This window comes from Hoplias malabaricus, chromosome X1 (genome assembly GCF_029633855.1).
Source record: "Hoplias malabaricus isolate fHopMal1 chromosome X1, fHopMal1.hap1, whole genome shotgun sequence".
NCBI classification, from domain to species: Eukaryota; Metazoa; Chordata; class Actinopteri; order Characiformes; family Erythrinidae; genus Hoplias; species Hoplias malabaricus.
Genome location: NC_089818.1, coordinates 8,416,834 through 8,444,047, shown reverse-complemented (window position 1 = coordinate 8,444,047; position 27,214 = coordinate 8,416,834). Strand labels below are relative to the sequence as shown.

The following is a 27,214-nucleotide window of genomic DNA, read 5'->3' as shown; positions in this document are numbered from 1 at the left end:
ATTACGGCTAGTTGTGAAATCTGTAAAAATGAGTGTGTGTGTGTGTGTGCACGCTCAGGTGTGGGCAGTTCCCCTCAGACTGAGCTTCCCCAGGGTCAGATGGACTCTCTGCTGTCCATCATCTCCAGTCAGAGAGAGAGATTTCGAGCTCGTAACCAGGAGCTAGAGGCTGTGAGTACTCCACAATAAACAGCATGATTCTCATAGCACACCATAGATACTCTTGTTAATTTACAGCAGCCGGTCATCGTCATCTCAGGTTGTTTCAATACAAATCAAGGGGAGGAGATAATAACATCTGTAACACTCACCCTCTCCATGTTTTATTTTAGAGATACCATAATCAGTTCAGTTTAACGAGGGCATGTTTTACTCCTCTCTCTCTCTCTCTCTCTCTCTCTCGTGGTCAGGAGAGCCGCTCGATGCAGCAGACCATGCAGGCCCTACAGAGTGAGCTGGACAGCCTGCGGGCCGACAACATCAAACTCTACGAGAAGATCAAGTTCCTGCAGAGCTACCCGACTCGGGTGAGGTTACACAAGCCACAGAAACACACTGACTGCTCACTGCAGCCACTGTGGGGGGGAAATAGACCGTACATAGACTGTACGTGCTGTTAGCAGCCGGGCACCCAAGGGGTCACTCAGCTTATCCTGCAGTGCTCACTGTTACATCGTCAAATTACACAGACACAGAAAAGTGACCACTCCCATCGGATGGAAAGGTTTATACTTTGTGTGTGTGTGTGTGTCCATGTGTCCTTGTGTGTGTGTGCAGAGTGGAGGCAGTGATGATACAGTGATGCGCTACTCTTCTCAGTACGAGGAGAGACTGGACCCCTTCTCCTCCTTCAGCAAGAAGGTGAGATCACAGTCACACACACACACACGCACACACACACACACGATGTACACAGACAATACTCACACAGTTCACACAAGACTTAAAACAAACCCACAATACTCACAGAGCATACTTTATACCGTGCACAGACAAAATACTGAAGTTACCACAGAGTTAGTGTTTACCGTGTGATTTCCCATAATGCCGTTTGGTGTAACGTCTTTCCTCAGGAGCGCCAGAGACGATACCTGAGCCTCAGCCCATGGGACAAGGCCACACTCAGCCTGGTGTGTCCCCCATTTTTGCCTTCATTATCACACTGAAGAGACTCTGACCTGACCTGAGATCAGTGTTGTGGATCAGTGTGGGTTGTGATCCATTTTTTTTTTCCTGTGTTGTTGTTTCAGGGTCGTGTGATCCTGTCCAATAAAACGGCCAGAACTGTTGCTTTCTTCTACACTCTTTTCCTCCACTGCTTGGTCTTCCTGGTAAGATTTCACTCTTAAAAAATGTGCTCGTAGTTCACCTCTAGAGCAGAGCCTTCAAAATCAAACCGCTCTGAATCGCTGCTTCACAAGTGATCTGTTTATATACAGGAGAAATGTAATGATGTGTGTGTGTGTGTGTGTGTGTGTGTGTGTGTGTGTTTTCAGGTTCTGTACAAAACAGCCTGGAGCGAGAGTATTGGTCGGGACTGTTCTGCGTACTGCGCTAAAAAGTATGTGTTACTGCTTCCTCCACATCACTGTCTTATTAACGTCACACTACACATCTGTCAGATTCATGTGTTCTGAATGTGTACATTAATGTGTATTGACTGTCAGTTGTAAATGTTATGGTTGAAATCTATAAGAAAGAAAATTGACCTATAGTTCTTTTTTAAAAGGTGAAATAATCTTAAATAGAGTCAGTACATCTGCGGTTACTCACTGTGAGATTGTTATATTAGGAATACTATTGCAACCTATTATTATTTTCATTTATTTCTTGACCTTTTTTTTTTGCATTAAGGAATTTTGATTTTCTACTGAGCACTTTTTTCAAACATTAGTTCCTTTAAATAAAAATGTAGTTCCTTTAAATTAGTGCACTTTCAATAAGTTAAAACATCTTGAACAAGTTATTATAATAAACATACTGTTCTTACAAGGAACTCATAAAGAGAAATATTAAACATATCCACTATATTTCCAAGACATATTGTTGACTACTTCTCTCTCTCTCTCTCTCTCTCTCTCTCTCCTTTTTCACTCTCTCTCTCTTTCCTCTTTCTCTCTCTCTCTCTCTCTTTCCTCTCTCTCTTTCACTGTCTCTCTCTTTCCTCCCTTTCTCTCTTTCTCTTTTTCTCTCTTTCCTCTCTCTTTTTCTCTCTCTCTCTCTCCCCTCTTTCTCTCTCTCTCTTTTCACTCTCCTCTCTCTCTCTCTCTCTCACTGTCTTTTTTTCTCTCTCTTTCTTTTTTTCTCTCTCTCTCTTTCTCTCTCTCTCTCTTTCACTTTGTCTTTTTTTCTCTCTCTCTCTCCTTTTCTCTCTCTCTCTCTTTCACTCTCTCTTTTTCACTCTCTCTCTCTCTCTCTCTCTCTCTTTTCACTCTCTCTTTCTCTCTCTCTCTCCTCTCTCTCTCTTTTTCACTCTCTCTCTCTCTCTCTCTCCTCTCTCTTTTTTACTCTCTCTCTCTCTTTTTCACTCTCTTTCTCTCTCTCTCTCCTCTCTCTTTTTTACTCTCTCTCTCTCCTCTCTCTCTCTTTTTCACTCTCTCTTTCTCTCTCTCTCTCCTCTCTCTCTCTTTTTCACTCTCTCTTTCTCTCTCTCTCTCTCTCTCTCTCCTTGCCTGCTTCAGGTATGCAGATCATGTGCACCGTTTCCATGAGAATGGGGATAATGGAGACATGTGGCAGTGAAGTCTCACGTGGTGGTGGTGTAAATTGAACACAAGGAGTTTCTGGTCACTGTGTAAAGCTGTGTTCAATGAGTTCAGAATCAGAAATCCTAGCTTAAAGCAGCTTGCCTTGTGCTGTATGTGGTTTCTCTGCTGTTTCACAGTGTTCATTACGGTAGTACACAAGAGATTTGGAAACCCTTTGGCCAAATTAAAGGTTTTTGTTGCATTTTTTTTTTTCAGTTAAAAAATAGGATAGGACAAATAAAAATAGTAATAATAAAATAAAATAGTGATAATAAATCAGATTAAAATCACACAAGTCTTCCCTGTACCCTGAGAACTGGTATAGTACAGACTCGTGTCTGTTAATAAAGGACAGGGCTCCTGAACACTGCATGAAGACATGAGCCTGGAGCCTGCAGTAGCCGCTGTTGGCCACTAGAGGTCAGAGCTGCATTGTGTTGGTGATTTTACTCTTCTACGGTGGATCATTAGAAAGAGGGACCAGTTTATTTACTCACCTTATTGGGAAGGTTAAAGACGGGGTATAATCGGGGTTTAAAGATTAATAAGCGGTTTGTTTGAGTTGGGTAATAGTTCATAATGAAGCGTGTGTCTGATTATTGAAGCTAAAACCGATTACTAAAGTTCAGCTTGTTGTCTAATCACCTTGGGTTTTAAAGTAGACCACTCCAGACTCTTCATACCGCTGTGTGAACTAAAGTTAGTCTTAAACCTGGTGAAGGAAATCATTAAAAGTGTTTGGGGTCATTATTATCCATTGTTTCTTTTTTCTTGCATTGTCTTTTGTAAGCAGCGTATTAAGATTACAGAATATTAATCCTATATTTAAGTCCATTAATATGTTTAAAAGGACTTAGTAGATGAGTAGAGCTTAAAGCAGACAATCCTAGGGATGTAATCTAACAGCTGGCAGTGAAGGACTAACTCTTGATGCTTACACAGTACCGTAGTCAGACGGAACACTTTGATGGGGATGTGTTGCTTGTTTTCAGTGGACGCTCACAAGCTGTTGTTGTCTCAGTGAATTATGTAAAGATCTGAAGTCTCTTGTTAGATCAGCGTATGAACAGCTTTAACTGTCTTGCTTTCTCCTCCAGCGCTGTCTCTTATTACTCAATAAACTCTGAAGCATCTCACGTGCTGTTGTTTTTCCTCCATTCCTTCAGTTCAGAACCCAGACTTGACTTTAGGGAAAACAGCAGATGATATGGGTTCGTTTGTCATTGATAAATTACACAAACGCCTCAACAATTAAACGTAGTATCACATTTCTCTGTGTTCACCCTTCTCCTTCATCACAGCTTCTTTCTGAAACCTGCAGGGATCTTTTTCCTCGTCTCCAGAGCTCAGTCTAAGACGTTGGTTGCGTTTTCAGATTCCTGTAATCCAAGAAACTCCTCTAGGGTTAGAACACGCTCCCTTCGCTGAGTCTCAGCACCGTAAACAATAATATATTAACACCAGTTCAGTGTCTAATAATGAATCAATTCAAGGCCAGAACCTCCGCAACTCCCTGTGATCCTCCTCCCCCCCAAAGCCCTGGGTGATGAAGGGTGTGAGGTGCCGCTGGAAGCTTTTTGGAACCAGCTGAATTATTCACGTAAAGTCTCTTTGTCTCGAAGGCCATCATCTTAAGCTTTTACGTTTTCTTTAAAAGGGTAAAGAAGTCGACCATTTTGCATTTCTCTCCTCTTTTCTTCCGTCAAGCCTCGAGCGCCCTGGAGTCATTTTTTTAACGTGTGGGACACGTACAGGCTGTAAATGCAGGTGATGGAGAGGGGGACTTGGTGTTGGGGCAGCAGCTGTGGTCAAGCTTTTAAGCGGGAACTGACAATGGCTTTTAGCACTGAAACCCGTCAATGGATGCATTAGCTGGGGGTGGATACTTGCATACTTTAGTTGAACTTTAAAAGGACACACACACGCACACACTGTCCCTGAAGTGTGTTAATAAACCATGAAACCTTTATCTTGCAGTATCTTGATCAGATTACATGGTGAACCCAGTTTTACCCTGTTCTTCAAGAGCAAGGACCCCCACAGGACCGGTATTATGTGGGTGGTGGATCATTTTCAGTGCGGTAGGGACTCTGATGTGGACACAGGACCGTCGATATCCAATACAGACAGCCTGACTGGGTCCCTTTAATAGTCCATGCTCATCTTGAACCCAGCCCATAGCCCTAACCCATGTGGGCTACACTACGGTGGGCTGGCTGGGTCTTATGTGATCTTTAAAGGAACACTAGGTAAGATTTGGTGTTTCTGAGAGTAGCAACAACAGAGCTCTATGATGTAACCACAGCCCAAGGGTGCGTCACAATAATTTTGAAGCTATAATTTTACGGTAAAAACACTACCTAGTGTTGCTTTAAGGTCTGGGCTGCACCAGTAGACAGTGTCTTACAGTGATAGAGGCTCATTTTAGCACCATCTGAAGTGGAAGAGGTTTTTCCATAGTTTCTTTTTGCTTGTACGTACGTGTGTGTGTGAGTGTGAGAGAGCAGGATATTCTGGCATTCTTCATGGCTCAGCTCTCTCCCTTCATTGAGAATTCCTCTCCTCCATTCAGCTTTTCTCTGCGCTGGATTCAGGAGCCTCTCTATGGTGCTGCGGTGAGTGGAGTTGCTGTGTTCAGGTGAAATATTAATGATGACGTGAAATATTAATGTGCCGTGTGAGGAAAGCCCCGGCTCTAGGGGTTGACCCCTCCAGTCTCGCTGCACCTTCTCCCTCGCTACCGCAGCCCTGGGACTGTCTCCATGGCAACAGGGCTTCACCGTCTCTTCACGTCCCTCCGGCCGAGGCTCTGTGATGGAGTGCGGGTGAGTCACAGAGTCATGTGATCGGAATCGACCAATCAGTGGTTTAGCCTGCTGCCCCAGGCTCTGACCCTTCATCAGGACGAGTCTGAATGCTCTTCCCTTCCCCTCCCTAAAATGAAGGTGACCGGGGCGCTTTACTACTCTGTCCTCTTATAGACAGATAGATAGATAGATAGATAGATAGAACTAGAAGGACTGAGGACTAAGTAAATAGATAGGTGCCTTACTTGATGCCCAATATTACCTGCTCGGTGGTGTCCAGCAGTCAGGCTTTGATGGATGGATCTTTAGAGATATTTGTTAATAGATATTACATTGTAACAAGCATTTAGTTAAAATCAGTGCACAGCACTAGGAGAGCACCTTTACTATCAATGGGCCTTTGCCTCAGTCAGGCCTAATGTTGACCAGGCTCTCCCTCTGCAGATGCCCCATCTACAGTCGTGACAACCTCATTTTCACATTTTCAGATGTTTAATTTGAGAGCTTTTGTTTCAATGTGTGTGCGGCACGGTGGCGCAGCAGGTGTGTCTGTGTGGGTTTCCTCCGGGTGACTGTCTGTGAGGAGTGTGATGTGTTCTCTCTGTGTCTGTGTGGGTTTCCTCCGGGTGACTGTCTGTGAGGAGTGTGCTGTGTTCTCTCTGTGTCTGTGTGGGTTTCCTCCGGGTGACTGTCTGTGAGGAGTGTGGTGTGTTCTCCCTGTGTCTGCGTGGGTTTCCTCCGGGTGACTGTCTGTGAGGAGTGTGGTGTGTTCTCCCTGTGTCTGCGTGGGTTTCCTCAGGGTGACTGTCTGTGAGGAGTGTGGTGTGTTCTCCGTGTCTGCGTGGGTTTCCTCCGGGTGACTGTCTGTGAGGAGTGTGGTGTGTTCTCCCTGTTACTGCGTGGGTTTCCTCAGGGTGACTGTCTGTGAGGAGTGTGGTGTGTTCTCCCTGTGTCTGTGTGGGTTTCCTGCGGGTGACTGTCTGTGAGGAGTGTGATGTGTTCTCTCTGTGTCTGTGTGGGTTTCCTCCGGGTGACTGTCTGTGAGGAGTGTGATGTGTTCTCTCTGTGTCTGTGTGGGTTTCCTCCGGGTGACTGTCTGTGAGGAGTGTGCTGTGTTCTCTCTGTGTCTGTGTGGGTTTCCTCCGGGTGACTGTCTGTGAGGAGTGTGGTGTGTTCTCCCTGTGTCTGCGTGGGTCTCCTCCGGGTGACTGTCTGTGAGGAGTGTGCTGTGTTCTCTCTGTGTCTGTGTGGGTTTCCTCCGGGTGACTGTCTGTGAGGAGTGTGGTGTGTTCTCCCTGTGTCTGCGTGGGTTTCCTCAGGGTGACTGTCTGTGAGGAGTGTGGTGTGTTCTCTCGGTGTCTGCATGGGTTTCCTCCGGGTAAATGTCTGTGAGGAGTGTGGTGTGTTCTCCCTGTGTCTGCGTGGGTCTCCTCCGGGTGACTGTCTGTGAGGAGTGTGATGTGTTCTCTCTGTGTCTGTGTGGGTTTCCTCCGGGTGACTGTCTGTGAGGAGTGTGGGGTGTTCTCCCTGTGTCTGCGTGGGTTTCCTCAGGGTGACTGTCTGTGAGGAGTGTGGTGTGTTCTCCCTGTGTCTGCGTGGATTTCCTCCGGGTGACAGTCTGTGAGGAGTGTGGTGTGTTCTCCCTGTGTCTGCGTGGGTTTCCTCCGGGTGACTGTCTGTGAGGAGTGTGGTGTGTTCTCTCTGTGTCTGCATGGGTTTCCTCCGGGTAAATGTCTGTGAGGAGTGTGGTGTGTTCTCCCTGTGTCTGCGTGGGTTTCCTCCGGGTGACTGTCTGTGAGGAGTGTGGTGTGTTCTCTCGGTGTCTGCATGGGTTTCCTCCGGGTAAATGTCTGTGAGGAGTGTGGTGTGTTCTCCCTGTGTCTGCGTGGGTTTCCTCCGGGTGACAGTCTGTGAGGAGTGTGGTGTGTTCTCCCTGTGTCTGCGTGGGTTTCCTCCGGGTGACTGTCTGTGAGGAGTGTGGTGTGCTCTCCCTGTGTCTGCGTGGGTTTCTTCCAGGTGACTGTCTGTGAGGAGTGTGGTGTGTTCTCCCTGTGTCTGCGTGGGTTTCCTCCGGGTGACTGTCTGTGAGGAGTGTGGTGTGTTCTCCCTGTGTCTGCGTGGGTTTCCTCCGGGTGACTGGAGGACTGGCGCCCCCTCCAGTGTGTGTTCCCACCTTGCACCAAGTGATTCCGGGTAGGCTCCAGACCCACCGCGACCCTGAACTGGATAAGCGCTAACAGATAATGAATGAATGTTCCAATGTGAGACATAGACATGTTCATATTATCATTATACCTTTATGACTTTGAAATATGGCTTGATCCACTGTCAAATGTGCTGTAGCTTAAATAGCCCTAATGATATAAAGGGTATATTACATGTACATATATATATATATATATATATATATATATATATATATATATATATATATATATATATATATATATATATATATATGAATCTATAAGTACATAAAGATTATGTGGCTATGTGTTTATTTCATAAAAAAAGATGATGATGACTAATATATATTTAATCCCACAACTGGGAAGTCAACATCATAAGGTAACTCCATGGATACAGTTTGATTTTTCATCGTTTTGTGGAGTAATTTTAACAGCTAATCCTCTTAGCTGTAGTTAGAGAGGAACACATTTGTTGGCGGGGCCTACAGAGGTCAAATAAATCACACAATTTGTGTCATTGTCCTCTTAATGGAGGACAAACTGAGTGAACTGGGGCAGATTCAGAGGAGTGTGTGGTGTGTGCACTAGGTTGCACTCATACTGTGGCCACCAAAATCACATTGTGTTTATTTGACTGCCTTGTGGGGACTTTAAAAGTTCATCTTTGAAGGTTAGGTTTAGTGTAAGTCTAATGTAATGTCCCAGCATTGCATGGAAACAAACGTGTGTGTGTGTGTTCTGTCAACACCTGCTGATGTTCCTCTCCTTTCAGCAGGCCGTACTGCCATGTTTATACCAAGCGTGTTGTAAATAATCTGACATTTCGTGCACGTACACACACACACACACACACACACAGAGTCTATTCTGTTAGAATATAGCTTTATTCCTATGTAATATTACCACTGAGTTAAGAATATTGCCATGAGTCCCTGCTATTCTGGGAAATCACCATTTCTGAAACACTGGAGGAGCAGTTTCTGGGGTCTGTGCCGTATATAATTCACTGAGAGGATTCTGGGTGGTATCCCCCTGCTTAAATCTGGGCCGATGTGCGTGACACTAAACCTTCACGTTACACTGGATTTATAGGTAAAAGATATTTAAAAGGATATTGTTTGTGTTTAAAAACATAGATGATGTTGTATCATCCAACATTTCTTTGGAAATGAAAGCTATTCATAGAGTCTTTCCTTTCTGCTACGGAAACACGCTACTGTTCGGGGAAGGTCTATGTTTAGAGGATGGAATAGTTGTGTTAGGATTTAGTGGCACGTTGATATGAGGTCACAGTGGTTTGAGAATAGTTTTTTTATTCATTCATTCATTCATTATCTGTAAGCGCTTATCCAGTTCAGGGTTGCGGTGGGTCCAGAGCCTACCTGGAATCATTGGGCGCAAGGAGGGAATACACCCTGGAGGGGGCGCCAGTCCTTCACAGGGCAACACAGACACACACACATTCACTCACACACTCACACCTACGGACACTTTTGAGTCGCCAATCCACCTACCAACGTGTGTTTTTGGACTGTGAGAGTAAACCCACACAGACACAGGGAGAACACACCACACTCCTCACAGACAGTCACCCGGAGGAAACCCACGCAGACACAGAGAGAACACACCACACTCCTCACAGACAGTCACCCAGAGGAAACCCGTGCAGACACAGGGAGAACACACCACACTCTTCACAGACAGTCACCCAGAGGAAACCCGTGCAGACACAGGGAGAACACACCACACTCCTCACAGACAGTCACCCGGAGGAAACCCACGCAGACACAGAAAGAACACACCACACTCCTCACAGACAGTCACCCGAAGGAAACCCATGCAAACACAGGGAGAACACACCACACTCCTCACAGACAGTCACCTGGAGGAAACCCACGCAGACACAGAGAGAACACACCACACTCCTCACAGTTACTCGAAGGAAACCCACGCAAACACAGGGAGAACACACCACACTCCTCACAGACAATCACCCGGAGGAAACCCACGCAGACACAGGGAGAACACACCACACCCCTCACAGACAGTCACCCGGAGGAAACCCACGCAGACACAGGGAGAACACACCACACTCCTCACAGACAGTCACCCGGAGGAAACCCACGCAGACACAGGGAGAACACACCACACCCCTCACAGACAGTCAACCGGGGGAAACCCACACAGACACAGAGAGAACACATCACACTCCTCACAGACAGTCACCCGGAGGAAACCCACGCAGACACAGGGAGAACACACCACACTCTTCACAGACAGTCACCCAGAGCGGGAATCGAACCCACAACCTCCAGGTAAGCTGTGTGACTGCAACCCTCCCTGCTGCACCACCATGCTGCCCCTAGTTTATTTATTTTATATATATATATATATATATATATATATATATATATATATATATATATATATATATATATATATATATATATATTTTTTTTTTTTTTTTTACAAATGCTATCCATTTAATAAGCAGATTATATCTGGAGTTTCTTAACCGGGGCGTGCCACTGACTGCGTAATGACACAGGACCTCTAAGGTCTATTTCCAGTGTTCTCCAATAAGCGTGCTTGAATTATTGATCCTCAGGGCTCCCCAGAGAGATGCTCTCCTTAAAGCCCAGTACTGACCAGTGCTGCTCGGAGGCTGACTCTCTCCAAACACATTTCCCTGTTCCTCTGTCAGGATCTGTGTGTGTGTTTTGAGGGAAAGGCAGTGATCTTTAGATGGCCATTCTGAGAACACGAAAACATAATCCAGGCACCTTATAGACCAACAGGATGCTACCAATGCTAAGTGTGGTTGCCATGGCACTACTGTATGGTGTGTGTTTGCCCCCACACCTCCCTCCAGAGAGCTTTATCAATTCATCCTTCCGGCAGAAAACAGCTGAAGGATCAATAAGGTCCTGTGGAGGATGGACGCTGGCTCAGTGAACCCACACCACCACAGCTCCAGGTTACAGCCTCATGTTACCTCTGTTACTTTGTTATTCTCTCTGTTTTCAGCTACTAAATGTTACAGAGTTGTATTAGTGCCGAACAGTGTCTATCTACTCATTATATTGTCCAGATTCAGTTCAGTGTGTGTTACCTGCACCAAATGACCACTGGATTAGGAACAGCTACCTTGTATCTACATTTATTGTCCAGTCTCTCACCTCCACTGACCACACAGACACACACACACACACACACACACACACCTCCACTGAACACAGCAGTGCTGCTGGAACTTTTAAACCTCTCTGTGTCACTGCTGGACTGAGAATAGTCCACCAACCAAAAACATCCAGGAGTGTCCTGTGTCCACCGTGACCACAATCATGTCAGTGTCACTGCAGCGGTGAGAACGATCCACCTCCCAAAGCGTATCTGCTCTGTGGGGGTCCTGAGCATTGAAGAACAGGGTGAAATAGGGATCAGGAAATATGCAGAGCATATAGAACGACTTAGTGCTCCTGTATGGACAGTGAGTTTAGATACATTCCTAATCCAGTGATAGTTCAGCGTATATACAGTACACACTATGAAAGAGTGTGCATCTCATCCAACATTTCGTCCACAATGAGGAGTTTGAATGTGGCATCTGTTCCCCTTTTGCTCTGAGAAGACTCTACACTAGATATTTTGAACATTTCTGTGAAGATTTGATGGCATTCAGCCACAAGAGAACTTGTGAAGTCAGATAATGATATTAGGTGTTGGGTTTTATCCCAAATGAACTGGATGGAGTTTTATGAGGAATGCTGCCTCAAGCCTGGGGCGGCACGGTGGCACAGCAGGTTAGTGTCGCAGTCACACAGCTCCAGAGACCTGGAGGTTGTGGGTTCGATTCCTGCTCCGGGTGACTGTGGTGTGTTCTCTCTGTGTCTGCGTTGGTTTCCTCCGGGTGACTGTCTGTGAGGAGTGTGGTGTGTTCTCCCTGTGTCTGCGTGGGTTTCCTCCGGGTGACTGTCTGTGAGGAGTGTGGTGTGTTCTCTCTGTGTCTGTGTGGGTTTCCTCCGGGTGACTGTCTGTGAGGAGTGTGGTGTGTTCTCTCTGTGTCTGCGTGGGTTTCCTCCGGGTGACTGTCTGTGAGGAGTGTGGTGTGTTCTCCCTGTGTCTGCGTGGGTTTCCTCCGGGTGACTGTCTGTGAGGAGTGTGGTGTGTTCTCCCTGTGTCTGCGTGGGTTTCCTCCGGGTGCTCCGGTTTCCTCCCACAGTCCAAAAACACACGTTGGTAGGTGGATTGGCGACTCAAAAGTGTCCGTAGGTGTGAATGTGTGTGTTGCCATGTGAAGGACTGGCACCCAATGATTCCAGGTAGGCTCTGGACCCACCGCGACCCTGAACTGGATAAGCGGTTACAGATAATGAATGAATGCCTTAAGCCTTCCAGAGTGTGAGCCGTTCATTTGTAACAAAATACAGAAGCTGGTGCCCTCTGTTATTAAAACTCCTGCTGTTAAAGGTGTTCAGAGGCATTCTCTAAAATTATTTACATATACCCCCTGTTAAACTGAAATAAAGAGTGTGACTAGTCTTGAAGTGGACTGTGCATCGTCCAGCGAGTCTCTGTGCTCCCGTGAACCCATTAAACCCAGTTTCCTCACAAAGCATATGGAACAAAACACTATGTAGTGATATGATTTCTCTAAATTCCGATTAATCCTTTTGCCTGGGGTTTTTGCAGTTCTGGATTTTCCTGCTTATTCGCAGATTTCAGATTATTTGTCTTGGATATTAGGCTTGGACGAGACATGCGATGCACGGGGAGTTCCATCTAGATTCAGTGTTAATCCCAAGCCAAAATCCTCCCAAGCTCCTCATACAGAAGGAACTACAAGCGTCTGATGAGTTTCCTGGCCGCTGTCTGGGCGCTGATCCGAGAAGGGATCCGAGGACCCCCTGACAAACCGTCCCCAAATGGGCTCCACTGAACCTGCCCTCACGGAATAAATAGCACTTTAAATGGTTAATTTATGGCGAAGGCCATGCTCTGCTCTTTTTACAGATCTGAAATGATCCAAATTTGTATCCGTGGATCCTTCCACTGGGAAATACGACTCAGTATGTGGTACTCCCTGAAGATCTGGATTTTAGATTGAAATAATAAGCCCATTCACCCAGTCACTCACACACACACACACCCCTGTGGATGATTTCACACACTCACACACTCCCCCACACCCGTGGACAGTGTGTGACAGAGCTCTGTTTACAGATTTAGATTTTCTGAGCACGGACTGATATTGTTGATACTCAAGACCTGTTTTGGGCCTTGCTGTGACGTCACGTGCCACCCTATCTGAACTCCACCTCGCGCGGCGGAGCGTGCCCTTTAAGACAGGCGGGGTGTATGAAAAAGAAACAGCGCCGAAGTGAATGCGAGCTCAGGGGCGCCCCCTGTGGGCTGCATCGCGCGCACAGACAACGGACACGGTGCTTGTGTAGAGAGGCAGACCACCGAGCTGCTGCTGACCACTCTGAATCCGAGTCGGTTCTTGTGTTCGTTCGGGAGTGCAGTGCGCGCGCTGCCGGACTAAACATGGCTCAGTGACGGACGCTGGAAGATGACCACGGCCATGGACAGCGACCTGCACTGAGAGGTGAGAGAGGTCCCTTTTAGAGCGTCTGCCTTTGATTGTAGATGCCTGCCATCCTCTATAGCCTTGTGGGCAGTTGGTGAAGGAGGACAGAGGCAGGATGTGTTTTGGGGGGTGGCCGCGCATCACTTTACGTGGGAAAAAACCTCACGCAGCGCCAAACTGCCAACAATCCTCGGGCTGTGTCAGTGCTTCATTTCATTGATTTGGTCCTCTCTAATAAAAGGGACTAATTTGGCCTGCAACACACTCCCATCGCCTAAACAAGCGTGTGGTCGTCCTGCACTGTATCGGTGAAGCAGAGGGGCTTTAGGAGCGGGGTGGGGGTCGCTCTAAAGGGGCTTTTCTGATTTAATCCTGTTAGGGAGCGAGAGGGGGGATGTGCGCTTCAGAAACCGTGAATTGTTGCATAAAAATGCCTGAGAAAAAAAGAATTGCATAAACGCTCGACGACCTTGGCCGATGCTGTATGGATAGGAGCTTCATTCACGCTCTTAAAGAAACAGACACACTCTTCATTCATGAGAAAAGCTCGAAGAGAACAGCCGTTTATTCATGAGCTTGTCCGAATTTCCCGTTCTACCTTAAATGGCGCCGCACTCACCTTCTGGCTCCTGATTAGTTCCTCAGGAAAACAGTGCGAATCAGAAAGAGCAAAGCTAGGGAGAACCAAGTTTAATTTTCCCGTCCCACCTTAAAAGGTGCAGCACTTAGCGACACAGTCTGCTTTCATTCATGGAAACAGGCGTAAAATGTTTTAAAAAATAAAAAAAAATAATAAAAAAAATATCTCACGGACGATGGAGTTGGCAGTTTATATTTGCCTTCCACCTTAAACCGTGCAGCACAAGTTTAGCCTACTTAACAGCGCCTGCTGAAATTGAATTAAAATGAAGAACGTTCTAGAATTCCACCTTAAATGAGGCGGCAGTTAAAAGACAACACACACGGGCTTCATTCATGGAAGAAACAAACGGAAAAACCGTTGCTTTTGTTAGCTCATTATCCGCCTTAAATTGTGCAGGAGCCACAAAGGAACCACTGCCTCATTTAAGGTGGAAGGGGTAATTGGAATAACAATGTGGAGCGCCAAGCCTATAATGCTGTGAAATGCGCGCACACACACACACATGTGGACAACTCCACACAGCCACAATACCTGAACTAAATGAGTTTGGACTGTGAGAGGAAACCCACACAGACACGGGGAAACACACAGTGAGAGGGTTGAACCCAGGACACTGAAGCTGTGTGCAAGTGACACTAATACAATGTTTATGGATCAACTACACATGAGCCAAGCGTGGTCCAGAGAGGTATAAAACAGTGATGGAACTTACTGACATAATGTATTAGCCTGAGACCACACATCCACATGCGCTATGTTGTATTTAATATTTCAATAATTGATGGATTGATTCTTTCTAAATCTAGTATGATATCAGTTGATCTTTCTCTCTCTCTCTCTCTTTATTCTGTTTTTCTAAATCCTGTAGGGTAGCAGTTTATACCCCTCCTCCTACATCTCCTTTTCTTTCTTTCTTTCTTTGTATTTCAAATTCCTGTAGGGCAGCAACTGATGTAGTATGCCTCCTCCATTCATTCTCTCTCTCTCTCTCTCTCTCTCTCCTTTTTTTCCCTTCTGTTTCTAAATCCTGTAGGGTAGTAGTTGATGTAGGATGCCTCCTGCCCTCTCTCTTTCACTCACACTCCCTCTCTCTCTCTCTCTCAAAATCCTAAATGTTTCAGAAATATAGTTCACCATTTGGTTTTTCGCTTCTTTACTTGACTGCTCCCGAATGCCTTTGTATTGAATTTCCAGTGCACTTTGTGGGTGTGTATGTTTGTGTCCTGTTAGACATTTGAGATTCTGCCATTCTTTCTCCATGGCATTTACCCTTTGCACTCTTTTATTCCCTTTTTCTTATCCTTCTTTTCTCATTCGTTTATGCACTGCTGAGTGGCTTTGATGAGTCAGTCCAGGCAGACCTCCACCTTTCCAGAGAGAATCCATTGATCTTGAAATGGATGTAGAAGGTAAATAAAGGGGCCATATTTGTCTACTATAAGATATCATCTCTTAGACAGGAAGAATGGGATTTATTTGATTGATCAATGCTCAGTTTGTACAAACTCCAGGTTTAAAAAAGAGCCATTTTGTGAAACACTGGTAAAAACAGAAAGCAGTGTCGTTATTTTCTATTCCGAATTTGATTCCTGCAACAAATTCCACAACAATGGGGTCTTACAGAAACACCGGTGACCTCTTTGGTCAGAACCCCACAAGTTCAAAACGACTGTTCCTTTAAATGATAATGAGCCGTTCGCTGTTTACCGTGACCCCACCGTGCAGCAGTGAGGGGCAGAAACGCTGGCTTTTTGTTTTCTTTCTTGATTAAATATATTGTCTTTGCATAGTTTTTCTTTATTCATTGCAAGATGAATTTACAAATCACAGATTTCTGTTTTTATTTGCATTTTACACACAGCCCCATCTTGGAACACCGGTTTTGTACACTGTAGAACTGGGTTTATACAGTTCATTGTGTTGGAAATGTGTGTGTGTGTGTATGAGAGGATTTTGCCATGTGTTTGTAATGTGGCAGGGCTGTGTACACCCGAACGGTCAGAGCTAATCTTAGAATCAAGCCTGTGTCCACATCCCTGGGGTGCATGCCATCACCAATCTCCACTTCTTTTTTGCTGTTCACTGTCCAATGGCACTGGGTTTTCTTCAGGCCTTCTGCGAGTGTGTGTGTTTGTATATTGGAGGTGAAATGCGTGTGGATGTGTGAGGATGCACTCAAAAGGAATGAAACACTTGGAGGTGCCTTTAGTGCAGCTGTGAGTCTTTCATTGTCCAACCCCTGTATATTTATATAGGGTCAGAAAGTATAAGGATGACTGTTAAAGTGAAACACCTGGTTTTAGACCACAGTAATTTATTAGTACGGTGTAGGGCCTCCTTTTGCGGCCAATACAGCGTCAGTTGGTCTTGGGAATGACATACACAAGTCCTGCACAGTGGTCAGAGGGATTCGAAGCCATTCTTCTTGCAGGATAGTGGCCAGGTCTCTACGTGATGCTGGTGGAGGAAAACGTTTCCTGACTCGCTCCTCCTCCAAAACACCCCAAAGTGGCTCAATAATATTTAGATCTGGTGACTGTGCAGGCCATGGGAGATGTTCAACTTCACTTTCATGTTCATCAAACCAGTCTTTCTCCAGTCTCGCTGTGTGTATTGGTGCGTTGTCGCCCTGATACACGGCACCGCCTTCAGGACACAATGTTTGAACCATTGGTTGAATGGTCCCACTCATGGGTCCTCCAGAATAGTTCGGTAGTCATTGGCAGTGACGCGGACAAGGGAATGCCATGATACAGCAGCCCAACCATCACTGATCCACCCCCATGCTTCACTCTGGGCATGCAGCAGTCTGGGTGGTACGCTTCTTTGGGGCTTCTCCACACCGTAACTCTCCCGGATGTGGGGAAAACAGTAACGGTGGACTCATCAGAGAACAATACATGTTTCACATTGTCCACAGCCCAAGATTTGCGCTCCTTGCACCATTGAAACCGACGTTTGGCGTTGGCATGAGTGACCAAAGGTTTGGCTACAGCAGCCCGGCCTTGTGTATTGACCCTGTGGAGCTCCCGACGGACAGTTCTGGCGGAAACAGGAGAGTTGAGGTGCACATTTAATTCTGCCGTGATTTGGGCAGCTGTGGTTTTATGTTTTTTGGATACAATCCAGGTCAGCACCCGAACATCCCTCTCAGACAGCTTCCTCCAAGAGTCCAACCGAGTGACTTGAGCAGCTTGTACCAAATAAAAAGTGCTACATCTATGATTTGGACGTGCTTTGACTTTAGTGAAGATGCCACTGAACTTAAAGAAGTCAGATGTAAACACTGAGGGAAAAAAAACAGTTTCAGTGCCCAAAGTTAATCCACTAATCTGTTTAACACTTAAGGCACAGTCAAACACAAAATACGAACAGAGCATGGCTCAAGGCGTATGGAAGCCTGTTCCCTCCACATAGAATAATAATAATAATAATTAAAAAGGCCCAATTTCTTTTTTCATTAATATGTAAGCTGGTATCTCAGTATTTTGAGATAGTATCTCATTGAGATGTTTGATAAACTGAGATACTCTGAAGCTCATGTTAGCTTTCACTGTCCAACTTCTTGTGATAGAAGAGACCCATCATGGGGATGAGAAGGGAACAGTAGCTAGACCAGGCCAAAACAGCAGCACTAGCTACAGTGAAGCCCCCTTTGGCCCCCAAATACATCATGAATGACTGAAAAGTCTATGAATTAACACTGTTCCTTCAGGAGTGTTTCTCAGTCTGTTTATTCTATCTTTCAGATACAGTACATCTCTTATTTATCACTAGATGAATATGATTTATTCATATAAGTGCCTCAACCCGCACTAAAGCCCAGATCTTTTCAGCTGTGAGTTGAACAGCTCCCTGGGAAATTGAGTTCTGTGGTTGTAATCAAAGGGAAAATGCTTCTACACATATGAAAAAGCTTCAGCGTGGGGTAGGAGTTCCCTCCAAGGAGCATTCAGGGACAAAGCAGCTCATAGAAACGTATCCAGCAGACAGATGGGCTGCTGTATTTTCCTTACGATATCCGCCGGGCCTCCTCACCTTACTACAGCCCATTACTGACTTCAGATAAGCCACAGGGACCCAGATGTTGTATAGTTTCCATAGTATTTGGTAAGTATTTTATCAGATTCACAATGTTTTGACTCATAATGTTTATATCGTGTATTGGTAGAACTGGTCAGTGTGCTGATGTGAAGTCAGGCGTTATGGACCACTAAGGATGACGGAAGTGCTGTAAAATTGATGCTGTATCCTCTTTACTCTGGAATCCTCATTACACCCCCCCCCCCCCTTTCTTCCGCTCTTTGGCCCCCTAGACAAGGAGAGGGACGTTTAAACACACACACACATGCACGCAAACACAGATTGTTTTAGCAGCTGGGGACGTCTGTCTCTCCCTTTGTGTGTCAATCTTTTTCTCTTTCCTCTCTCTGCTCGGCTGCCAATACTGTCCCACATGTCTCAGTGCACCATGGTGTGTGTTATACAGTATATAGCTTTCACGTCCAAGATTGCGTCTAAAGAAACGATTGCTTTCAGCCACAGGGGCATTAGTAAGATCAGGAGGTTAGATGGTTTGTTCTGGATCACAAACACCATTCCAGCTCATCCCAAAAGATATTGGATGGTGCTCCATTATCCCAGAAAATGCACTACTCCACAGTAATGAAAGATCCGAAATGATTGTAGAAATCAGATCTCTTTAGATTCAAATGAAATACGGCATAAAACCAACCAAAGAAACTTACTCCCTGTGATTCTGGGAAGGTTGTGGACCCAACAAAACCCTGAAAAGAATGAAGTGGAAAAATAAAATTATTAATGAATTACTGGTGTTTATGTAGAGCGGCACGGTGGCGCAGCAGGTAGGTGTCGCAGTCACACAGCTCCAGGGGCCTGGAGGTTGTGGGTTCGATTTCCGCTCCGGGTGACTGTCTGTGAGGAGTGTGGTGTGTTTTCCCTGTGTCTGCGTGGGTTTCCTCCGGATGACTGTCTGTGAGGAGTATGGTTTGTTGTCCGTGTGTCTGCGTGGGTTTCCTCCGGGTGACTGTCTGTGAGGAGTGTGGTGTGTTCTCCCTGTGTCTGCGTGGGTTTCCTCCGGGTGACTGTCTGTGAGGAGTGTGGTGTGTTCTCCCTGTGTCTGCGTGGGTTTCCTCCGGGTGCTCCGGTGTCCTCCCACAGTCCAAAAACACACGTTGGTAGGTGGATTGGCGACTCAAAAATTGTCCGTAGGTGTGTGTGTGTGTCAGTGTTGCCCTGTGAAGGACTGGCGCCCCCTCCAGGGTGTGTTCCCGCCTTGCGCCCAATGATTCCAGGTAGGCTCTGGACCCACCGCGACCCTGAACTGGTTAAGGGTTACAGATAATGAATGAATGAATGGTGTTTATATAGTAAAATGGATGACCTTACAGTAAACTAGTGTTCCAGTGACAGCTTGGACTGGAACATCACACTATACTGAGAAGAGTCCTTTAGATGAGAGTACATTCTCAATAACAGGTTTCACAACTGAGTACTTTACTACAGCCTTTGTAAACTAAACAGACACTGCCCATGTAATGTGCTCATAATACCGAAGACCTCAAGACCCAAGAGTGACCACTTCCTCTATTCTCTTTTCGCTTTATGTCAGGATCTGAGCAGAATAGCACTAGTTTACAGGAACTATATTTAAGGCGGTAAATAAATGTCTGTGTTTTTCCACAGTAAGCCACTGCTCTGGTATTGAACAGCCTGGTTAAACTTCTTGTGGATGGACGATCGATTGCCCATCAGGTCAGCACGCTTACGGCTCTCATGACATTTTGACCTTCAGAAAGCTAGTCTTTTATTTAAAGCTTACAGTGGATTTAACCATGAGCAGTCAGTAAATCAGATTCAGTGGAAAACCTCCCTCCTAAAGGCTACCCTGATCATTTCTGTTGTTGTTTTTTGCGTTGAATACGTGGAAGTGTTGCACAGTGGATGTGAATAGGGGTTTACATAAACATTGACTTTTTCATTTCCAGCTACATGGCACAGACAGTGTCTTAAAGTCTGATCTATCGACGCTGTAGATTAGTCACATCGTCATGGAGACTATTCTTAGTTCTGATACGTTCGGACTTGGGAGATTTTTGTAGCAGGCAGCTTGCAGTTAATAAAATAAAATGACAATGGCTTACATATATTCATATTCATATCACTGTGGGCTAAATGTAGAGTGTAGGCTGTGTATTTAATATTTTATTACATTCAGGAACAGGTGGAGAGCCTACAAACCTATCACCACTATCTGAGCATACCTTGTATCTCCAAAATGATAACATTAACACAGAAGGAAACGTATCAGAATTGTATTGTTCTGTGAAAATATATATAAAGACGTGTTATTTTGGACTGTTTCTATTTACTGCTGTTCTTAATTAAGTGAAAAATTAAAGACTGTTATTTAATACTCTCTGTATTTTTGTAGTTGCTAATATTTCAAAATAAAAACTAACAAAAATTATAAACTAAAGGAGGTTTTAAACCTATTTAACTTTTAATAGAATGTAAATACATTCAAATTCTCAATGCTGGATGAATTTGTCTGTTTTTCAGTGTTTATGAATGAAAATTAATCCAATGTTATGGTGCTCCATGTGATCTGCCATGTGGTCAGCAGTTGGCAATAGCACATGCTCAACAGAGGAATGTGAAAATAACACTTATATTATAGTAGCACCCATGTTTGCTGCATTATGAGGACCATAGCGCTGATGCACAGCGGAGGAAGAGCTGTAAATCTCACTAGAAGGTGTAAAGTAGAGGTTAGCAAATGCATAAGAAATTATTGGTATCAAACTGTTAATGGCAGTGTCATGTATCAGGGACATTTGAAGACAAAAATATTGGATTATTCGCTTTACCCAGTGGTCGTATACAAATATTTATTGTCTTTAAGTCTTTGTGACATATCTTCAAAGTTAGTATTATGAATGTAAGACAATTTGTTATGGACATCTCTAGTTGATGTTTCCAAGGTCCAGAACCTCTGATGTTGTAGTTATCTCTAGCGTTAGTCTATTAGCTCATTTGAAGAAGTAAGCTCCGCTACTTATCTCACATCGGAACCTACTGATATACTTCAGCTATCTTTAACAAACGTAAACCTTGCTATTTTCTAAAACAGGAGTCCTTGGGGACAACAAGATGGTCCACTTTTTAACCTCCATCCTTTTATGTAAAGAGTTGGAGTTGGTAACTAACACCAACTAAAACAGGCGAAGTGAGTGTCCTTACCCTGTTTACCTCCATGTTACAGAGGCTCTTGAACACCTTTCGTTGGTGTCCTTACATGCCCATATTGTTGGAAAAGCGCCAATGAAAAGAGCTACAGATAACGGAGTGAGCGGATGGTCCTTTCCAAAGTGCCCGTTTAAAGTGGACAGATGTAGTCCATTTTCTGGATATTTTGGGATCTTTGGGCCATTTGTGCACAGATGTCCCACTGTACATTGAATGATTGCAGCCAAAAACAACACACCTTTTCGTCATTTTGCATTAAATTAAGTGCAGCTTCTAGAGTGTTGTCCACCATCTACGTCACAGGCAAGACGCCTATTAGAGTTTCCCAACACCGTAGGTTGGGGGGGGGGACGGTCTTTTAAACCTTATTCCTTCAATTAGTAAGAAATAACATGTTTTCTGACGATCAATAAACACAAGTTAGGAACTCAAACTCCACTGGATTTATTTGTTTGACACTTTCATATCACTGCTGCTTAGCCTTTAAAGATCAGATTTAGTCAGAGGATACATCATACGGGTATATGTAGTATTCATATTTCATGACAGTGTTTCTTCTACATTTTCAGACTTGACACATTTCTCTAAGAGCTAGCATAATAGGATAATGTAGTTGCATCATACACTATGTGGATTGTGTATGAGTTTGCTTCTGTTTGTTAGACAAAGTCCAGCTGTCACATGATAAATCTTGTGCTGACCTTAGTCTAAGACCATTTTTTATTCGGCTGTCCTTAAAAACGTTTCAGTGTATAACAGTGAACCAACATCCTGTTTGATGGAGAAGATCAATATTTGATTCCGAGCTAAATGTACCGTGCTATGCCCTTACACATCTTTTTTACATTTTAGAGTTTTTCTTTTACATAACAGATATAAAATGCTATCGGAATATACACTGTATAAGTTATTTGACTATGTCACAATCCCCTGCTATTCAATGGCATTAAACACAACATGACTTTACCAGTACATGCACAGTTCAGTGAAATGGAAAGCGCTAGTGATTTTGTTCCTCTTTCAGCTGAACTGTGGTAAATTTTTAAATACTGAAAGTTACCAGCCTCACGGAAATATTCTCACATCCATTCCAGACTCCAGAGATTAATGTTGGCTGAGGTTCATTTGATTTTCGGCAAGAATTTAGAACAGCTATGATAAAAGGATCTCAAACAAGAGCTAGCAGGGCTAGTTAGCATTATGCAATTAAAATGCTAATTGGCTCTTATCACTTCAGGTAGGCACATTGTGGGTTTTTTTTTATGTCTTCACTATGGACCTCTGTAGTAAATAAACAGACCATCGCTCACTTGTTAACATCAATAATGTCTGCATTGTGAAATATTTTTTTGCTCTAAAATTAGCCTAGCATTTAATTCATAGTTACAGGCTAAATTTAACTATCTCCACTTAATGTTAAATGTAAATTTCATTGACTGTAAGGTTAAGTATAGCTATATATTTATGAGGTAATAATGTCTTGTATTTATTTTCACAAAAAAACATATTGTATTTTAATTTCAAGTTAAGAAAAGATCATTTTCAAGATATAACTTAGTTTCCTTGATCTCAAGAAAACAACATTTTTTTACATACATTTTAAACAGATTTTAGACATTTATTTGCTTGACAAAACAACATTTGTAGTTTTTTAGGTTTTACAAAAGCATATTTAATCTTGATGTAACTTGAAGATCATGAGAAAGTAGTGAATTGTGATCCTGAGCAGGTAATATCTTGAAATCACAAGAAAATTAAGTCATGATAACGGTACAGAATGAAACAATTATGACTTTTCCAGAGCTTGGTTCTGTTTTCTGCACAAAATAGAATTTTAAAAGTCTACATTCTTGTGCTGTGAGCAGACCCAAGGCTAACGTATAAACTCACTCAGAGATTTCTCTCATGGCTTTCTGCTACAGCTCTGAGCCCCAGGCAGCTGTCCACACAGTCGCACTGATCTGTCCATCACGCACTCTGAAGAGAAGAGACAGCGATGACTCGTGTGAGAAAGAACTCGGCGGATCTTATAAGTCGTGCTTATGTAAGAAGTGTCTCGTATGGTCTGTCTCCTCCATGGTCTTCAGAGATTTCACACAGACACAATCTCTCTTTTCATATTTTCATTTAACATGAAGATCCACTCTTCCTTGTTCTCATCTGTGGCTTACAGAGTGAAGGCTGGATATACTTTAATTATAGGGCTGTCACGATTTTAATTCCGCTAGGTTATATAAAGGAAAAAGGATATTTAATATACGTAAATAAATAAATAATTAATATTTTTTTTCCCTTTTAGATATGAGGATTTGTTCCACTAATGAGGAAGTGTGTAGGGTTGTAATTTGTTTGGTGTAAGGGGAAGCTGTGTGTGTGTGTGTGTGTGTGTGTGTGTGTGTGTGTGTGTGGGTGTGGGTGGGTGTGTGTGTGTTAGATTGTGCTTGTTTAAACTCCTTCACTTGAGTCGGTTTGAAAATAAAAACTGCATCATTGAAACCACTCAGGTAGCTCTTATATAAGATTCCTCATTCACATACAGCCCTTAGAGCTCCACGGGGATGGGTTAGGGTTATTAATGTAAACTCACACATTAATATCTCTCACTCATAAATGTTTTGTGTCAGGCTGTTAGCAGTGGAAAGAGTATCCCAGAATTCCCTCTGGTTGGCAGAAGGGATAATGAGTCACAAGTGCTTTCACACCACAGGATCTTTCTATCTCTCTCTCTCTCTCTGTCCTCCATCTTTCTTACTCTCAGCTTCACTCACACACACACACACTTGGCCATAAGGATTAATTGGCACTTGTTAATATTAATAGGTTTGGGGAAGTCTCTAAAGCTTTATGGTCCATTAATGGACAATTATCAGACCAACGGTCTTTTAAACCTTATTCCTTCAATTAATAAGAAATAACATGTTTTCTGACTATCAATAAACACAAGTTAGGAACTCAAACTCCATTGTATTTATTTGTTTGACACTTTCATATCGCTGCTGCTTAGCCTTTAAAATTCTCACCCTGCTAGAAAACAGAAGTGACAGACAAAGATCCGAAAGGCAACGACTGGTCGTACTGGTCATGGCAAACTGGATGTAGTGTCCCAAAAATGACTACTAGTGATAGGTGACCTTCAAATTCATGCATGGCAGTGACGCTCCATGTGCCAAGTGGGACATAAAAATGTAAGCAAACCAGGACCAGAATCATTTTGCTGTCTGAGTCTATTATGATCAATAACCAATCTTCTCATCCGTCGATTCTACATCTACCACTCTCACACTGTGTCCGTACACTTCCTGAAGAAACCAGACTGAACTCGAGCAGGATGCAAGGAATCATGTAGCAGATGATGGATTTTGCATGGAGATCTTTAAGGAATTCTCAGAAGGCCTCTGGAGTTTAACCACAGAGCACTCCTTCTATTTTTATTCCATGTGTGTGAATCTTCAAGCGAGAGAAAAGTAAAGCAGGATCAGAAAGGCTAATTTGTTCCCATGATTCATGTGTGATTGTTATTGCTGATTCATCTTTGTATAAGATCTCCTTCTGACTGGTCCCTTAAGATTGAGAGGCGTCCATTGGAGGGATCTGGACTCTTGTAGCCCCTTCTGACACTGTTGTAGTATCATATTTTCTTATAAATCTTTTTAAAGGTAGTTTGGTGATGGTCACGTGGTAGGGCAAACTGTCCACTCATTCCCAATTAATTTACTACAATGGACTTACACTATTGGTCATTTTATGCCCATCTCTTTCTGCACGTTTAACATCTTCCTCTCCACCCTGTACATCAAAAGAAAGGGAATGCCATTAGGCCACACTTTTATTTGAGTGGCACACAGCTCATGTGTTTGTCAGCTGACCACTGCTGTACCTTACGTAGACATAACACCTACATTTGTGTTTCCAAACGTGGCCAGGTAATGCCATGGCTCTGTCATTGGACAAGAGAAGCTGAAGGCTACTACATGTTTCTGTGAGACATCAGAGGCCAGGCAGTGCTTGTTTTCCAGCTGCAACTAACACAACATCATTTTAGCTCAACACGCTTGGAGGAGAACACTAATGGCCCATTTATCTTAACTATCTATGCTCTCTTTGTTAAGAAAAATGCAGCTGGTCAGATTTCTTTAGGTACTAATGATGTGGACAGTGTATTAATTTATTAAAAAAACACCAATGAACAGGACGGAAACCTGTTGTTGACATGTCCGTGTCCCTGTGGCGTCCCAGCATCCCAGGTGTTAAAGATCAAGTGTCAAACACTTGTTTTGACGAGTGCACAATTTGACATTTAACAGTATCTTGTGCAGTTACTGAGTAGCGACATTGCCTCATAAATCAACACTTTTTGGAAGGTTTTGGAAGTTAGCTTTACTTTCACAGGCCCGTGGGAGACCCTGCTTGGCTATGAATGGAGTAGTTTGGAAGGGTCCTGCGATCAGGCTAAAAATAAAGTGGCCCTTGGAAGACACACATATTGACATGATAAATGGGCCCAGCCTTGACTTCGGATAGGTTCTCAGACGGAGTAGGTGGAGGGGGTCCCAAATGAAAGGCAGAAGAACATAGATCAAATTTGGGGGAAAAAGAAGGAAAATGATATAATTTGCACAGACGTAGAGCAGATGAGAGAGAGAGAGAGAGACTTGACACTGGCTGGTGATAATAGAATGTTGTTTTGCTTGACACCACAAAACCACAAAGAGGGCTTATCTGTGATACAATGAAGCTTGGCAGCAGTGGAGCAGAGAGAGAGAGAGAAAGAGGGAGAGAGAGATAGAGGGGGGGAGGGAGAGGTGGAGAGAGAGAGGGGGGGAGGGAGAGGTGGAGAGAGAGAGGGAGAGAGAAAGAGAGGAGGGGGGGAGGGAGAGATGGAGAGGGAGAGAAAGAGGGGGGGAGGGAGAGATGGAGAGAGAAAGAGAGAGATGGAGAGGGAGAGAGAAAGAGAGAGATGGAGAGGGAGAGAGAAAGAGAGAGGGAGAGAAAGAGAGGGAGAGAGAAAAAGAGAGATGGGGAGAGAGAGAGAGGGAGGGAGAGATGGAGAGAAAGAGAGAGATGGGGAGAGAGAAAGAGAGAGAGAGAGAATATAAATGATTCTCAGTGGTGTGAGAGTAGCTGAGTGTCAGCTTCGCTCAGGAAAGAAAGCGCTCAAGGATTCACACCTCCGCTCCTCAACATGTTTTTCTTGCACGTTTGGAAGAAGTAGGCCGGGGGATTGTGTCGCCATCGCTCAGAGATGGCAGTTGAGCTTGTGCTGCTATTTGCTTGCAGTAACTCCCAGAACGACCCTAACGTGAACATAGAGAAATGCCCATTTATTAGTGAAGTGGAGCAGCAGATAAGAAGCTGATTTAAAGGAACGCTGGGTAGTATTTTTAGCTTAAAATGACAGCTTCAAAATCTCAGCCAGTCACAAAAGAAGAATAACTCTCAGAACAGACCTGCGGTGAGAAACACGGTGGCAGTAAAGTCAGAAATCTTAGATTAGAGAAGATTAAAGTGTTTGGTTTTTATGTCTGTGTCCGTACTCCATAGCTAAGTAGGCCATTACCTCCATCTCTGGGTGAAGTGTGAACCCTGGTCTCGCACCACTCCATTTCTCCCCCTGGTACTGATGCACACCTTTTCACACCCTCACTCACACACTCCTCATTTGCCCTTCACACGGTCAGAAAATACACACACACACACACACACTGAAAGCAGGCCAGTGTCTTTCTCCTCTCTGTCCCAGGCACCAGTTTTTATTAGCTGCCCACTTTGCAGCTGCCTCTTTTTCATTCTTTTCTCTTTCTCTCTCTTGTCCTCTCAAAGATGCGTAGTGAAAGCTGACCAATGGCCAGCCTCAACTGTCAGCTCATACTCTACTCTGTTATGGTACACACATACACCACTGAACATACAGAATCATAGACTGTATTTCATCAGTTGCTCTGCATACTTAATTGTTCCCTTCTTTCACC

At 44.2% G+C, this 27,214-nt stretch overlaps 2 protein-coding genes across 4 annotated transcripts in view; both read left to right on the top strand.

The window, feature by feature from the left end:
• Positions 1-3,871, top strand: part of LOC136675517 (protein CASP-like) — a 163,898-nt gene extending 160,027 nt beyond the window's left edge. The window contains exons 17-23 of the mRNA XM_066652082.1: positions 59-171; positions 411-527; positions 778-861; positions 1,074-1,130; positions 1,251-1,331; positions 1,497-1,561; positions 2,682-3,871. Coding sequence (XP_066508179.1) covers positions 59-171; positions 411-527; positions 778-861; positions 1,074-1,130; positions 1,251-1,331; positions 1,497-1,561; positions 2,682-2,742 — 578 coding nt within the window. The 3' untranslated portion in view covers positions 2,743-3,871. The remainder of the gene's footprint in view (positions 1-58; positions 172-410; positions 528-777; positions 862-1,073; positions 1,131-1,250; positions 1,332-1,496; positions 1,562-2,681) is intronic.
• Positions 3,872-13,132: 9,261 nt separating this feature from the next.
• LOC136675752 (SH2B adapter protein 2-like) overlaps positions 13,133-27,214 on the top strand; it is a 31,200-nt gene continuing 17,118 nt past the window's right edge. For all 3 annotated transcript variants that reach the window (XM_066652493.1, XM_066652494.1, XM_066652495.1), the window contains exon 1: positions 13,133-13,351. The gene's annotated coding sequence lies outside the window, so the exon portion shown is untranslated. The remainder of the gene's footprint in view (positions 13,352-27,214) is intronic.